At 43.0% G+C, this 13,369-nt stretch overlaps 2 protein-coding genes across 16 annotated transcripts in view; one reads left to right on the top strand and one right to left on the bottom strand.

Annotated features, from left to right (window-relative positions):
• mark3a (MAP/microtubule affinity-regulating kinase 3a) overlaps positions 1 to 5,594 on the top strand; it is a 44,247-nt gene extending 38,653 nt beyond the window's left edge. For 4 of the 15 annotated variants that reach the window (XM_079528587.1, XM_079528590.1, XM_079528591.1 and 1 more), the window contains 2 exons: positions 3,818 to 3,862; positions 4,719 to 5,594. In XM_079528587.1, the coding sequence (XP_079384713.1) occupies positions 3,818 to 3,862; positions 4,719 to 5,067 (394 nt within the window). In that variant the 3' untranslated portion in view covers positions 5,068 to 5,594. Of the gene's footprint in view, positions 1 to 1,743; positions 1,824 to 2,269; positions 2,343 to 3,817; positions 3,863 to 4,718 lie in introns of all 15 variants that reach the window. The other 11 variants (XM_079528595.1, XM_079528596.1, XM_079528589.1 and 8 more) reach the window with 5 other exon arrangements.
• Positions 5,595 to 8,609: 3,015 nt separating this feature from the next.
• ckba (creatine kinase, brain a) lies at positions 8,610 to 13,013 on the bottom strand. Its single transcript, XM_079527233.1, has 8 exons — positions 12,911 to 13,013; positions 12,276 to 12,477; positions 11,032 to 11,186; positions 10,673 to 10,805; positions 9,946 to 10,117; positions 9,635 to 9,758; positions 9,301 to 9,490; positions 8,610 to 8,946 (listed from the first exon to the last, which is right to left on the bottom strand). Exons 2-8 carry the CDS (start codon positions 12,466 to 12,468, stop codon positions 8,768 to 8,770), a joined length of 1,146 nt encoding a protein of 381 aa, XP_079383359.1. The 5' UTR covers positions 12,469 to 12,477; positions 12,911 to 13,013; the 3' UTR covers positions 8,610 to 8,767.
• Positions 13,014 to 13,369: the final 356 nt, after the last annotated feature.

The following is a 13,369-nucleotide window of genomic DNA, read 5'->3' on the forward strand; positions in this document are numbered from 1 at the left end:
TCACCACATTAATGATTTAAGTATTGAACTGTGTGGAGTGAGTTTACTGTTGTAAATACACACTGGAGACTGTGACATGATGTTAAAAAGGGTTCTGTGTTGCAGCCTTGATACTAGCAGTACGTATGTGGTTTTGGTTGTGGCAGCGTGTTGCTCACTGTCTATGTGATCTATACAGAGCAAATATGTTCCCTTTGGCATCATGTAGCCGCAATGACTTTAGCACAAAATGTACACTCAAGACAGTAGATGATTTAGATTTGCTTACATTTGATTAACTTTACTCATACCCAAATGGAGATTCAACTGAGTAACCTTTTGTGTAGCAAAAAGCAATACAAATGTCGTTATTTTCATATATATATATATTTTTGAAAATAACGACATTTGTATTGCTTTTTGCTATATATAATATATATATATACATTTATATATATATATATTTTTTTTAAGACTTGTGTTAAAGAGATTATCTGGCGCAACAGTGAATCATATACAACCAGTGTTTACTGCTCTCCTGTTTCTAGATTTGACAGGAAAGCTGAGAGGACGACTAGAGTAGTTAAAGGAGGAAGCCTCTAATATGCATGGTTCCATGCGGTGGTTATTTCTGAACCACTGCATCATCATCAACGGGAACAAATCTGGTCAAATAAGTGATGTTTTTGCCACAGATCCTGATCCAGAGGTCAGATTTTCACAACACTGATGATTCGTGGCTCTATTTGTCCTTTGGGTTTTCACTTCACTAATGTGAAAAACAGGAAAGCGGGTGTAGACCAAGGGGATGATGTCACACTTGGGTCTGTGCCTACATGATATGTTTGGTGTCTGGCTGAGAAAACCTGGATGCTTCCCAGATGAGATTTATTAAATCCCTGAGGCTGGAATAGAATATGGATACGGTTACAACACAAGCAAGCAGAAATTGTCTCCAATCTCAATATAATCTACAATGGAAAAGGCTCTAAACTCTGGGTATGAATACAAATACAGATGTTGTACCTGAGGAGGAGTGGGCTTATTGTCATGACAACGTGTATACGCAGTGGTTCTCAAAGTGTGACCTGCAGGGTTCTATGGGGGGCTTCTAAATGGACTCTTATAGGTCTGTAAACTCTGAAGTTGTGCAAATGGATCCAAATCGACCTTTATGGGTCCATTTGCACACTTTATGGAGGTTCTTGAAATGTAAATGTTTGAGAACCACTGGTGTAAACTAAAGTTTTTCCTTTATTGCACTGAAGAGGATCACCTGGTATTCGCTCCTATCTCACAGTTTTGTGGGCCATGTCTCCAGACACAGCAGTGCCCTCTAGTGGCTGGCTGAAGGGTAAACTGGCTCCATCATCCTGCCAGTGCCATCTATCAACTGTCATTGGTCTCTGTCATCTGTTTTAGACAAGAGGCTCTGTTGTCATCTATCACGCCATCATCACTGCGTCCCTGTCTCATTCCTTTCACCTCATCTTCCTCACTTGATTTATCTGCTGTCTATCATCTTCCCATCCATTTGGCAAATTGGTCATCAGTCAAATGCGCTGGTGATCCCACATCCTCATTTCTCCTCTCTGGCGTTGGCTAGCTTCACTCACTCCTCTCTTCACTACCTCCCCTTCTTCTTCTTCTTCCTCTTCCTCCTCTTCTTCTTCTTCTTCTGCCTTCGATGTGTGTCTTCCTAACCTTCCTGTGCCCTTTAACCTTTGACCTGTCCCTGCTCTTCCTTCCTACCGTGTGTCTTAGGGTCAGTATTGACCCAGCCAAAAGGCAGACAGGCAAATCAGGGCCTGCCGTCCCCTCTGCCCAGGGAGCAAAGACCCTTAGTAAGTCTTCTGTCCAGCTATCTGGCCTGTTTATTTTCTTTCTTTCTTCGCTCCATCGCTCGATCCTTCCTTCCTTCCTCGTCGCCATCTCTCCATTCTTGGCAAATGAAGAGTACATGAAATTTCATTCTTTTTTTTGACATTTCAAGTCTTTCTTTGGCTTTCCATGTCCATTCTTTATCACTCTTTAGTTTTTCTTTTTCTCTTTCACTCTTGCATTCCTTCTATCATTCTTTCTTGCTCTTTGTCACTAATCTCTTCCTTTTTCTCTTACTCTTTCTTTATTACCCTTTGATTTGTTATTTCATTCTTCCTTGTGCTTTCTTTCAATGTTTTTCTTCTCCTTCTCACCCTTTACTTCTTTGTTTCTTTGTTTCTCATTTTCTTCTCGCTATTTCTTTCTCTCGCTCTCATGTTTATTTTTCAAACCCATGCTCTTTTTTCAGAATCCATCTTTTCTTCCAGATTCAGGAGCAGCAGATATAGAGAGTTGTAGGAAGTCGCAGAAGGAGATCTAGAGTAAGGGACCGCTTCAAATCTGTCCCCCTCCCTCCACCACACACACACACACCAGTCAGTCAGCTCTGTCACGGTTACGTAGAGGGAACACAAACACACATGACCTGCAGCGTCCCTTGTCTTTGTGTACACATGTGTGTCACGCATTCCACAGTTCCTTGTTCCTTCCTTCCTTGCCCCAAGATTCAGTCTCAGCCCGTATCTTGAACCTCTGCTATTGCCGTAGAACACAGAATCCCACAGGATCTTTGAAACCCATGCCGCCCTCCTCCTCCCTGCTCCAGGCTGGACTGCATGCAGCCTTACACAACTCTAAAACCAAGTGCTATTGGAGATGGTGGGGGTGCTAGCTCGACACTGGAATTTAGATTTTGTTTTGGTTACAAATTTATTTAACAGTCGCTCTGCATTGTCTCACCGTTTCTAGGACAAATCTTATCAGGTATATTTTACCCAGCGACAGGAGGGGACAAACAGAGGACAGAAGACAAAATGGGCACACAACGGCTCTGCTTTGCTTTTCCTTCCAATAATCAATTCATTTACAGAGGTCAACTTTTGGAGATTTGTCTCTAATCAGTCAGGAACATCTTGTTACCAGGAGATATTTGGGTAGATGTTTGACCTTACTGTATATGTCAACTACTGAAATGTCCGCAGTGGATCAAAATTCAGGTCATGTCTCTGCTATGCCAGCACCTAAACCTCACTGTGTACAATGATGCACTGTAACACACACTACATTGTATTAACAGTGTCCTAACACACTGCCTTATATCAGGGCTTCACAATTTTGACAAAAATAATAAATATTAGTACAAATATAAATTGTGATTACAATGAAGGCAACCCTTTAAAAAGAAATACAGAATATATATTTATACTATACAATACAACATGTCCAGATTCAGAATACATTATGAAACTCATACCTTTACCTTGTTCTATGGAAATTGCAGTAGTCATTTTGGGATTTTAAAGTCTTTGTCCCACTACATCTCTTACATTGTATCTGGAAGTCACATCTATGTTCTGGTGATTGTGAAACTACCAGTGCTTTAACACATCGCTCCATCAGCTGCATCTCCGTCTCACTCTCTGTTGAATGTTCTGTACAGCATTTCTTATATCTGTCTGCTTTTTATTTTATTTTATTCACCTTCACAAAACACATGAAGGCGTTTATATTTGCCACTGATCATCGATGGGTTTTCATTCTTTATTTCATTCCCATTGATCCTAATGGAAGGATAAATGTCTTCCATTGTCGCTGTGTCTGGTAGAGGCTCTTTTTACACAACTCGGCTTCACTATTCTTTTCCTCTTTCTTCTGTGACAACACTTTGCTCCACATCAATTCACTGTTTACTAAAATAAACTCACTATTTACATAAAGTAAAATGCATATCTGTTGTGCACAAACCACAACTTTGCTTTTTGTTTTTCTTCCCTCCCTCATCAACTTTTGCTCCCAGAGTCTCAACCGAGTTTGAGAGAAACGGGAGACCTGAGGGCTCAAGGTGAGGTTGTCTGTTTACATTCCCAGTGACCAGTAGGTCACTGTTTTCATGTTCTCCGTGTACAATCTGTCGGTCAAAACATAAGCTGCCTGGTTCCTCCCTGCACTGTGGTGTCTTCTGGGTTGTGTCACAGGTTTCCAGAAATTACTCCAGTTGTTTTAATGTTTGTTCTGTTGTCAGGCGCCATGCGTTAACTGTGTGTTGTTTATAGTTTTGCATGGTGCTGCATTTGTGTTAATGCATTTGTTCACTAATGTTGCATGTTTTGGTATTGTAAACTAAAAGCTAGCCAAAACACCCTACTTACCTTTTTAATTTAACATGGGTTTTATCTACTGGGTGAGAAATCCCCATCAACCATAATGAATCAAATGCTTATACATTTTGTCTGTGGTTGTTACATTTGTCTAATCTGCCAGTGACTTTGGCAGATAACCAACCAGTCTCTTCTCTGTACTAATTATAAAATTGTCTGCTAAATTAATTCTGGTTAAGTTGCTGGTTCATTTTGGAATCGACTGCCTATTGCAGCTAAGAACTTAATGGAATCATTACAAAATTACATCTCCTACCCTCTTCCTTTCTGTTCATGTTGCCCCAATGGCTTCAACTCTTACTGGCAGACATCTTAATTAGGGCTGCAACTGTTGATTATTTTCTTAGCGATTATTGTGTTTATTACTTTTCGGATTAATCGAACAAAACTCACGGTCCTCAGTGAATATTGCTTGGAATAGTTTCCAATTTATTAAATCTATTCGTTTGATTAACTGTTGCATCCCTAATCTTGATGCCATTCCTTTTTTACAAATCCACAGAGAAGAGAACTAATCCTGTTCTTTGTCTCCCCTGACAGTCGCCATGTACCTGGGGATCAGAAGGGGGAAATTAAAGACAGTGGTAAACCCCGCTCCCTCAGATTCACTTGGAGTATGAGGACCACCAGCTCCATGGAGCCCTGCGACATCATGCGGGAGATTCGCAAGGTGCTCGACGCCAACAACTGCGACTACGAGCAGCAGGAGAGCTTCCTGTTGCTGTGCGTGCACGGTGACGGGCACGCCGAGAACCTGGTGCAGTGGGAGATGGAGGTGTGCAAGCTGCCACGACTGTCACTCAACGGCGTCAGGTTCAAACGGATATCTGGCTCATCCATCGCTTTCAAAAACATCGCTTCCAAAGTTGCCAACGAGTTAAAGCTATGAACAAAAGGGTTTAAAACGAAAGTATAAATATATATATATCTAGAAGTATTTAAGCTGTACAATCATCCAAGTAGCAGTTTCCAAATGTCTTTCTTTTTTTTTCTAAACAAAATACAGCAGAGTATGTATTGAATATTATAATGTATAGAGTAAGGCTTTTTGGCAATAATCACTGAGTTACTTACTAATATCTTGTCAAGTCTGTACCGACCACACGGGGGCTCCACCATTGAGTTGAATATGATTTGTCATGCTGTGAACGTTGACAAAATGAGCATTTCTAGTCTTATTTATTTCATAATTTTTTCCCCCTTGAACATCAACGATAACAAATGGAAATGAACGTAGTTTTTGTTTTTTTCAGTGTAAATAGTGTATCTTACTTTCAAGACGGCTTCACCGCAATACGGCTTTTTTTCTCCTTCTTTTGTATCGTTTTAAAGTAGAGATGAGGGGAAGTCCATAGAAATGCCCACATGGTTAATAAGGTTCACTCACGTCTCAATTAAAGTGTCTGTCAACTTGAATATTTGTCTCCCAATATTCATTTAGTTTTTTCTTGTTCTTTCTTTATGATTGTGGTTTGTAATTAGATCGGATGTAGAAATCAAATGTAGAATTTATGCTTTATCGTTTGAGTCGGTATGACGGTTTTGTTGTTCACCAAGATAACATAATATCGTCTCTGTCGTGCGGAAACCTCATGTCAAAAACTTGTAAAAGTGCTACTTGTGTAGCGCTGGATGATCAAGTAGGATGTTAACTTATGAAAAACAACGTTAAAATATGCAGATGAGGTTTCAGCCCGACAGTAAATGGTAAATGGTGCATTTATATAGCGCCTTTATCCAAGGCGCTTTACATAGATTCACCCGTTCACACACACATTCATACACCGATTGCGGCGGAAGCCATGCAAGGTACAACCAGCACATCGGGAGCAATTTGGGGTTCAGTGTCTTGCCCAAGGACACTTCGACATGTAGACAGGAGGAGCCGGGATTCGAACCGCCGACCCATGGATCATTGGACGACCTGCTCTACCTCTTGAGCCACAGTCGCCCCGCAGTGACGATATCTACCTTATATTGCATCCGCAGCACGTTGTGAGTGGAGGGGTAAGGGATGGGTTTGATCTGTGAGAGCAGGGGTGGTGCTGGGGTACAGCGTTGAGCCTCCTGAAGGTCTTAGTTCAGTTCAATATCGTTTAAAGTGCTGGGTTTAACAGAACATCTGTGACATGAGGTGCCTAATTGATAACCCCAATCCCACATCTGCTCTCACAGGCCCCCCCCCACCCTTTTACTTACAATACAATCTAGGTTTCTGCAAATGTGCTCATCAGAAGTAGCAGGGCAAGAAAGCACATTTTGACAAGGCAATTCAAAGTGCTTTACATGGCACTAAGACAAAATAAACAATAGAATGTGTACAGTTGGAGGCCATCGATATTGTCCTTTTCTTTTTGCTGAGGTTTGCGTGATCTGCGCAAAAGGACAGTTAACCCATTTTGGGCGGGAACCCCTTTTGGTGTTTTAAACATGTTATAATTTAGCTATTGAAAAATAGCAGATCTACAAGCTCATAGCGCGTGGCGCGCTATGAGCTTGTAGGTCTGCTATTTTTGAAAAGTCGTGAAAATATTTATTTTAGAAAACTGGAGGATTTAGAAGGATTTTTTAAAATGTTGAGGTCAGGCCTAAATGGGTCAAATGATAAGGGACAATATCGGTCCCAGGCGGTGGCGTAACCGTCTGGGCACCCGACTGGTAATCCAGTCGCAGTGTGCCGCGGGTTCGACTCCCGAGCCCGACACCGCCTTTACTGCATGTCTTCCCCCATCTCTCTCCCGTTTCCTGTCAGCCTACTTTCTGTCCCTTCAAAAACCAATAAAAGGCGTAAGCCGCAAAAGAATATCTTTAAAAAAAAAAAAAATCGGTGGCACCCAACTGTAGCAGTAAAATGCTGCCATACTGTACTGTATGTGGCAAAGGTTCTTTCAACTTTGATTCAAACGAACAGAGTCCTAGCAGAAATGCACTAAACACTAAGTAAGTAGCCTTGCCGAGCCATGGGGCCCATAGGGCAGGAGCCTATCTCCTGTTTCTGTAGCATGAGGCAGCTTGATGTACAAGTACACCCCCTGGACATGACGCTAGTATGTGTCGCAGGGATTTACCCCCAATCCAACCCTTGATGCTGAATGTCAAGCAGGGAGGCACTGGGTCTCATTTTTAGAGTCTTTGGTATGACCCGGCCGGGGATTGAACCCCGACCTCCCAGTCTCAGAGCGGACACTCTAACCACAAGGCCACTGAGCTGGTACTAAACACTGCTTCTCCACATTTAGTTTTGGGGACAGAAAGCAGACCTCACCCACATGCCTTGAAGGGTCTGGATTCTGGAAGGTTCATGTATATGAGATAAGAAATGGCTTTATTTTGAAAACACTGATGGACACGGAGCCAGTGTAAACTAGAAAAAGTTCCCCTCGGGGCACAGGTGTCCACCAGGGCAGGTCAGGTTGTGGCCTCCTGGTGGCGCTATAATAGGCCAATGTGAAAAGGGTGACATTTCTTCTCATGCCTTGGATGGCAATTGGATGATGAGGCATTTCGTTCCAAAAATGTGTTTTGCAAAAATCCACCTGTTGGTGGCGCCATAACAGGCCAATGTGAAAAGGGGATATACTGTATTCCTCAGCCTAGTAGGAAAGTCTGAAAGATTTCACGTATATTGCATGCTGCATTCATGATTTGAGGCCTTGTTCAAAACGGGCCAATCCTGCAAACTTTGAAAGCCAATGGCCAATTAGGATGGAATCTGAAATATCGGACAGATCCGATTTGTGGGATTTTGACAGAATCTGAAGCAGTAATATCAAAATGTGTTTTTCAAAAGTCAGCCTCCTGGTGGCACTATAGCAGGCAGTTCTGGACCATTTGGGGCAGAGGTTCATCGTTGGCATCCAGGGAGTGTGCAAAATTTGGAATAGACCGGGTTAACTGTGCCAGAGATTAGCTGCACACAGACGAAGATTCAGTTTCTTGGTAAACTAAGGACTAGCAGCATTCTGAAGCAACTGCAGCTAGTGAGATCTGCACCAAGTGACTTTCTGGTTATTGTAATGATAGTTTTGCTGTGAATGACATGCAATAGCTGTAAAACAGTGACAAGGTTATCAATGTCATGCTAGCTTTAAAAGCATACAATAGAAATACTGATGCATCTCTTGCCATCTTAAGTAAAATTTATGAGCAGCCATGGGGATTGAATTGACTGCACAGGGTCAGACCTTTTAATTTAAGTGACTGTAATGCTAAAGGAATTTCTCATTTTACAGTGAGGAACATCCAAATGTGTAACCTTTTCTGAAGCTTAGTCTTGCATGTCGTACTTTTCCAATACACACATTCACTTGCAGTCATCTGCCAAACATTGTTATACCTGCTTTGGAAAATGAGTCCCTCACCATTATAAATACCACAAGTGTACATTTTAACACCGGTTAACCTGTTTCCATAAAGATGACAACAATCTGATTCTGATGAGAACATTTTTTATTCCCTGCTCAAATCCACTCTCACATTCAAACCACTATGTGAGAGTTAGTGCCATTAATACAGAGTGCATTCCAGGACAGAGTTGAACATTGAGACAAACGGAGAGGAACAGTAAGAGGGTGCGGGAGAGATTGGGCTTATTTCTGGGCGGGCATTAGGTCATCGATGGACTGTCCCTTCTCCAACTTCTTCTCCATCTCAATCATTAGCTTGAGTCCATCCACCACCCCCTGCACCAATTCCACCTCAGAGAAGCCCAGCCTGTCGGCATTGGAGATGTCAAACGTTCCGCCCACAGCAGCCGTGTCAACACCACCTGAGGGAGAGAACAGGGTGGATGTTCGGTCAGTTAAACCCTATACACAGTTGACAATCATTTGATCTTTTGCCAGTGTTGCTGAATGTTCACCTATTAATACATGTCCAGATAAGGGATGCTAGGGTTTGTGTGGTTGACCACTTTAACCCTGGGTCCCTATTTTGGGCATGTCATAGGTGAGAAAGGTGATCAGCAAGTGTGTAGCCAAACTATCCAGCCACATATGAAAGAAACATTGCATCAGTAGATGGACAAGATTTCCCAACAAGAAAAATATTTCTCTTGCCAAGAAGAAAAAAAAAAGGCAGTACTAGCAATGAAGTTTGAGTTGTATGGAGAATGTGTCCTCACCAGTTCCACGTTTCTGCAGCCTTAGCCTCTTGAGAATCTCCTCAAATTTGGCATGTTTGCTCAGGTTAGGCAGTTTGACATGCACTCCTGCACGCAGGCCGGTTCCCAGGTTAGAGGGGCAGGTAAGCACGTAGCCCAGATGATCGTTCCACATCATTGCATGTCCCCTTTCTTTGAGCAGGTTCTCGATCTGCAGATTCAGTGATAAGTTAAACCCTATATGTTAGCCAACTCATTTACACCCCCTAGGGTCCATATTCTGACATGCCCAGAATAGGGACCCTATGGTTCATGTGATTAAACCCTGATCACCCGATTTGTTTTCACTACCAACCTTGGTGAGGCCAGTGCAGAAGCGGTTGAAGACTGCCTTCATGTCTCCTCCCTTCTCCATGGAGATGACACGAAGATGGTCCTCCTCGTTGACCCACACCAGTAAGGTCTTGTTTTCATTATGCCTGTCACACACAAAAGCAAAGCTTGTTTAATCTACCATTTGAAAATGTGACACCTGCACAAAGATAACCAGTAGTCAACCAACTGCAGCATGTATATTAGTATACATTTTCCTTAAAAATTGATGCATGTCGATTTCCTTCCGACATATTCAGAGGAAACTAACTCTAAATGGTCAAAGGCCCCTACCAGATGCCCCTGGCATCAGGCCAGTCGCGGCCCATCCCAGCTGCTAGCAGCAGAGGAGAGACTGGCTTGTCGAACAGGAAGTGGTCATCAATGAGCTGCTGTTGCTCAGCATCTGTCATGTCCTTGAGGGCGTAGTACTTCCCCTTCAGGTCTCCTGACAGAGTTGCCAGAGCTGCAAGGGAGGACAAACGAGTTCAGAAAATATTGAATAGACAGACTTCAGTCACTTTACTGGCAATACTACAGGAATGTTATAGCAGCCACCACTAGAGGGCAGTCTGTGCAAACTTTACAGCAGGCAGCATTCTGGACACATTGATGTCCATACCATCAGTAACAGTACAGCAACAGTCATAATGTGACACCTATCACAGCATTGTTGATTTTGTCACATTGCTTCACTCACCTCCTACTAGCAGTGAGTCACTGGCTGTCGCACACAAACACATGTACACTTGTTTTTACAGTAGCCAATTTATTTTATCCCTTTCCTGCCAATTCATTCCCTGCGGTTTTACCCTTAATAACCTGCCAGGAACCTCCAAAGGGAGGTTCTACTCCTCCCATTTAAGACACGCCCACTGACAGGCACCGGCCCAGCCCATAGGAGTACATGCAGCGACAAAGATCACCCTCCCCATCCAACTTCCCCCTCTCCAACACAGGCCAATTCTGTTCCCTTTATATAGGTCAAGATAGAGGAAATCCTCTGTTTTAGCCATTGTACCTTCACTGGAGAGTTTCTCCACAGCCCGCCTCTCTCCACGGCTGCAGTGTGGTGGCAAAGAGATACCACGGATACTCCTGCCTGTTCGGACGCGGGAGCTCAGGACGTAGTTGGAGTCAAGGTCATCTCCACCCTGAGGAAGGAAGGGGAAGAACAAAGTCAATTAGGGATGTCCTTGTGTTGTGTGCGCTGCGTTTTTAATCATAGACTGCATCTTGACCGTTTTATTTGCAAGGTTGAGGCTAAGGCTAGTGTACAGTACACATGCAAAATGTGTAGACGGTATTCTAATCTCCCATTGTATGAATTTGACTAGAATGGTTTGAGCCACGCAATAGGCTGTTGTATTGCGTCAGTACCTTGAGGTTGGCAGGGTTGAGGTCGGTCTTGTGCTTGTCTGTGGGTTTGTAGCCTCCATGCCTGTCCTGAATCACGGGGTCCAGCAGCTCCTTGAAGACCTCATATGTCTCCTCGTCACCAGCCACACAGCCCACAGTCATAATGAAGGGATGGCCTGGATACATGGAACAGGAATATATTTTAGTCCCCTTTAGTCATTTGAGAGTGTACAGCGGTATCCTAACTATTAAGAGTCGGGGTGTCACGATTCTAGAAATTGTGTTTGTTCACAAGTTGATTCAATTTTACACCGTTTCGCAATTGAAACCATGGTGGCTTTTGCACATTAGGAAACATTCTGTACTCTCCCATGTAGAGGCGCTTCTATTATGCAACTGCAGTGTGCGCTCCAGACTTTATATCAAACAGCAGGTGCCATCAGCTCTTGATGACTTCCATTTTAAAGTCATGGATTAAATTCCTGATGTGGGTGCCATTAATGCAGTGCATGGGGAGCAGTTAGGGGTTAAACTTGCTCAGACAGAGGGGGGGGGGGGGGGGGGAGATGCAGGGGCAAACCAAGGACTTTTGGATTCCCAAAAACCCTAGCATCACATCACATGCATGATGACTTTGAATTCAATGAGAGCCCTTAGGTCAATCCATGTCTGGATGACACCATCTATGGTGAAGCCTTTGTGGGTGACACTCTGTCAGTTTCTTGCACATTTGCAGGGTGAGGAAATTGTGGTTCTAGTGCCAAATTAGATCCGTTAACTCATCCTCAGCCGATAGTCCCTTTGTTCATTTTGGTCATATCTCAACTAAATATGAGGGAAAAAAAAACATTCATGGGCACAGTAGCCCATCAGATTTGTCAAAAATAGTCCTTGAAAATGTTGGCATGCATGGTGGGCAATTTTGCATTTGGCTGTAAAACACTACCTACAGTATTCATAATTTGGAGCACCTGCTCTGCAGCATTACATTTAAAGGGTTAAAGATTTTTTTTTTTTTTTTTTTAAACCAGCCATTGATATTACATCCGACATGCCCTATGCGACAGAGAGTCCCTTTGTTGTCATAAATCTAGGCCAATCTTCAATATTGTTTTAACCATAAGCAGACAAGGTCACAGTGAAAAGCCCCTCCCTTTCTGGGCATGCATTAACACTAATACCACGGCCCGCGTCTCGTTATGAAGCACCACCGATCAAATTGAAAGCAGCTTGGAGGGTGGGGGCTTTTCCTTGTCCTTTCTTACCTGGGTTATCAACCCCGGTTTGAATGACATCATCCAGAGTAAATCCACTGGGGGTCTGTTTGCTCCTCAGCCGTTCGTACATAGCAGGAGTCAAGACCTTGGACATATGGTTGTTGTGTTTGCTGAGGTCTGGAAACTCCTGCTCGGAAGCATATTTCATCTTCATCGAGTTGTGCGTGTTACCGAAAGGCATGATTTCTCCCTAGACGCCAGTGGGGGTGGAAGACATGGATGAATTAGGTTGGGGGTGACAAGAACCGGGGCAGCAAAGTGAAACCGAGAGATCACAGATCGGATTATTCATAATAAATCTTAAATCTACAACATGAAATGCAGCACTAGGATTTACGGAGATTACGGCGAGGGTTGCAATCCATTGACAAATATATATATATTTTTTAAAAAGGGTGCAAAAATGTCAAATTTTCAATAAATACAATCTTAATTATGTTAGAATGCATTTAATGTTTAACTTAGATGGATAATTAGGCAATTTTCACCATCTGTCGACATGACCACATAGCCTACATCCTGACAATAAAATCTTAAATATGCTACTACTTGAAAATTAAAACTAAATGCATTTCGGTAACAATAAAATTGTGAAATCTGAGGGAAAGACAAGATCATCATACCTGTTGTCGTCGAACGTCACTACTACTACTACCAGTAGATACAAAGATCCCTATTTTAACAGCCGAGGAACAAACAACCAGCAGCGTCTAGCAGCTCTCCGGTAAAGGACAATGATCTGCGATCCGGTTTTATACAAGACGCAGTCGCCTCCCATTGGCTAGTATTTGCAGCCCATTCATTCCATTGGAGGCGCTGGGTTGTCTTTTGGAGTTAATTGGACCGCATTCTCCAATTGTATGATATCAAAATGTGCTTCATTTGATTAAAATGGATGGAATTCCTTGTTCTTGTGCTTTCCACAAGAACAAAAGGTTTTGGGGGGTTTGTGGGAGTCTGGGAGAAGGGGTGGTGATGGTGCTGGTGCTGGTGCTGGTGCTGGTGCTGGTGGGGTGGTTCAGTGAAAATTGTCAGAAAACAGGAGAGGATACTCCTGGCCAAAACAGTATGAACTTGAACTC

This window comes from Electrona antarctica (genome assembly GCF_951216825.1).
Source record: "Electrona antarctica genome assembly, chromosome: 18".
Lineage (NCBI taxonomy): Eukaryota > Metazoa > Chordata > Actinopteri > Myctophiformes > Myctophidae > Electrona > Electrona antarctica.

Excerpts from the sequence above, each read along its gene's own strand:
- ckba (XM_079527233.1), bottom strand. The coding sequence starts at position 12,468 with ATGCCTTTCGGTAACACGCACAACTCGATGAAGATGAAATATGCTTCC. Across the intron at positions 11,187-12,275 it reads AACCGGGGTTGATAACCCAG|GCCATCCCTTCATTATGACT; the intron begins GTAAGAAAGGAC and ends CCATGTATCCAG. Across the intron at positions 10,118-10,672 it reads GGAGAAACTCTCCAGTGAAG|CTCTGGCAACTCTGTCAGGA; the intron begins GTACAATGGCTA and ends CCTCCCTTGCAG.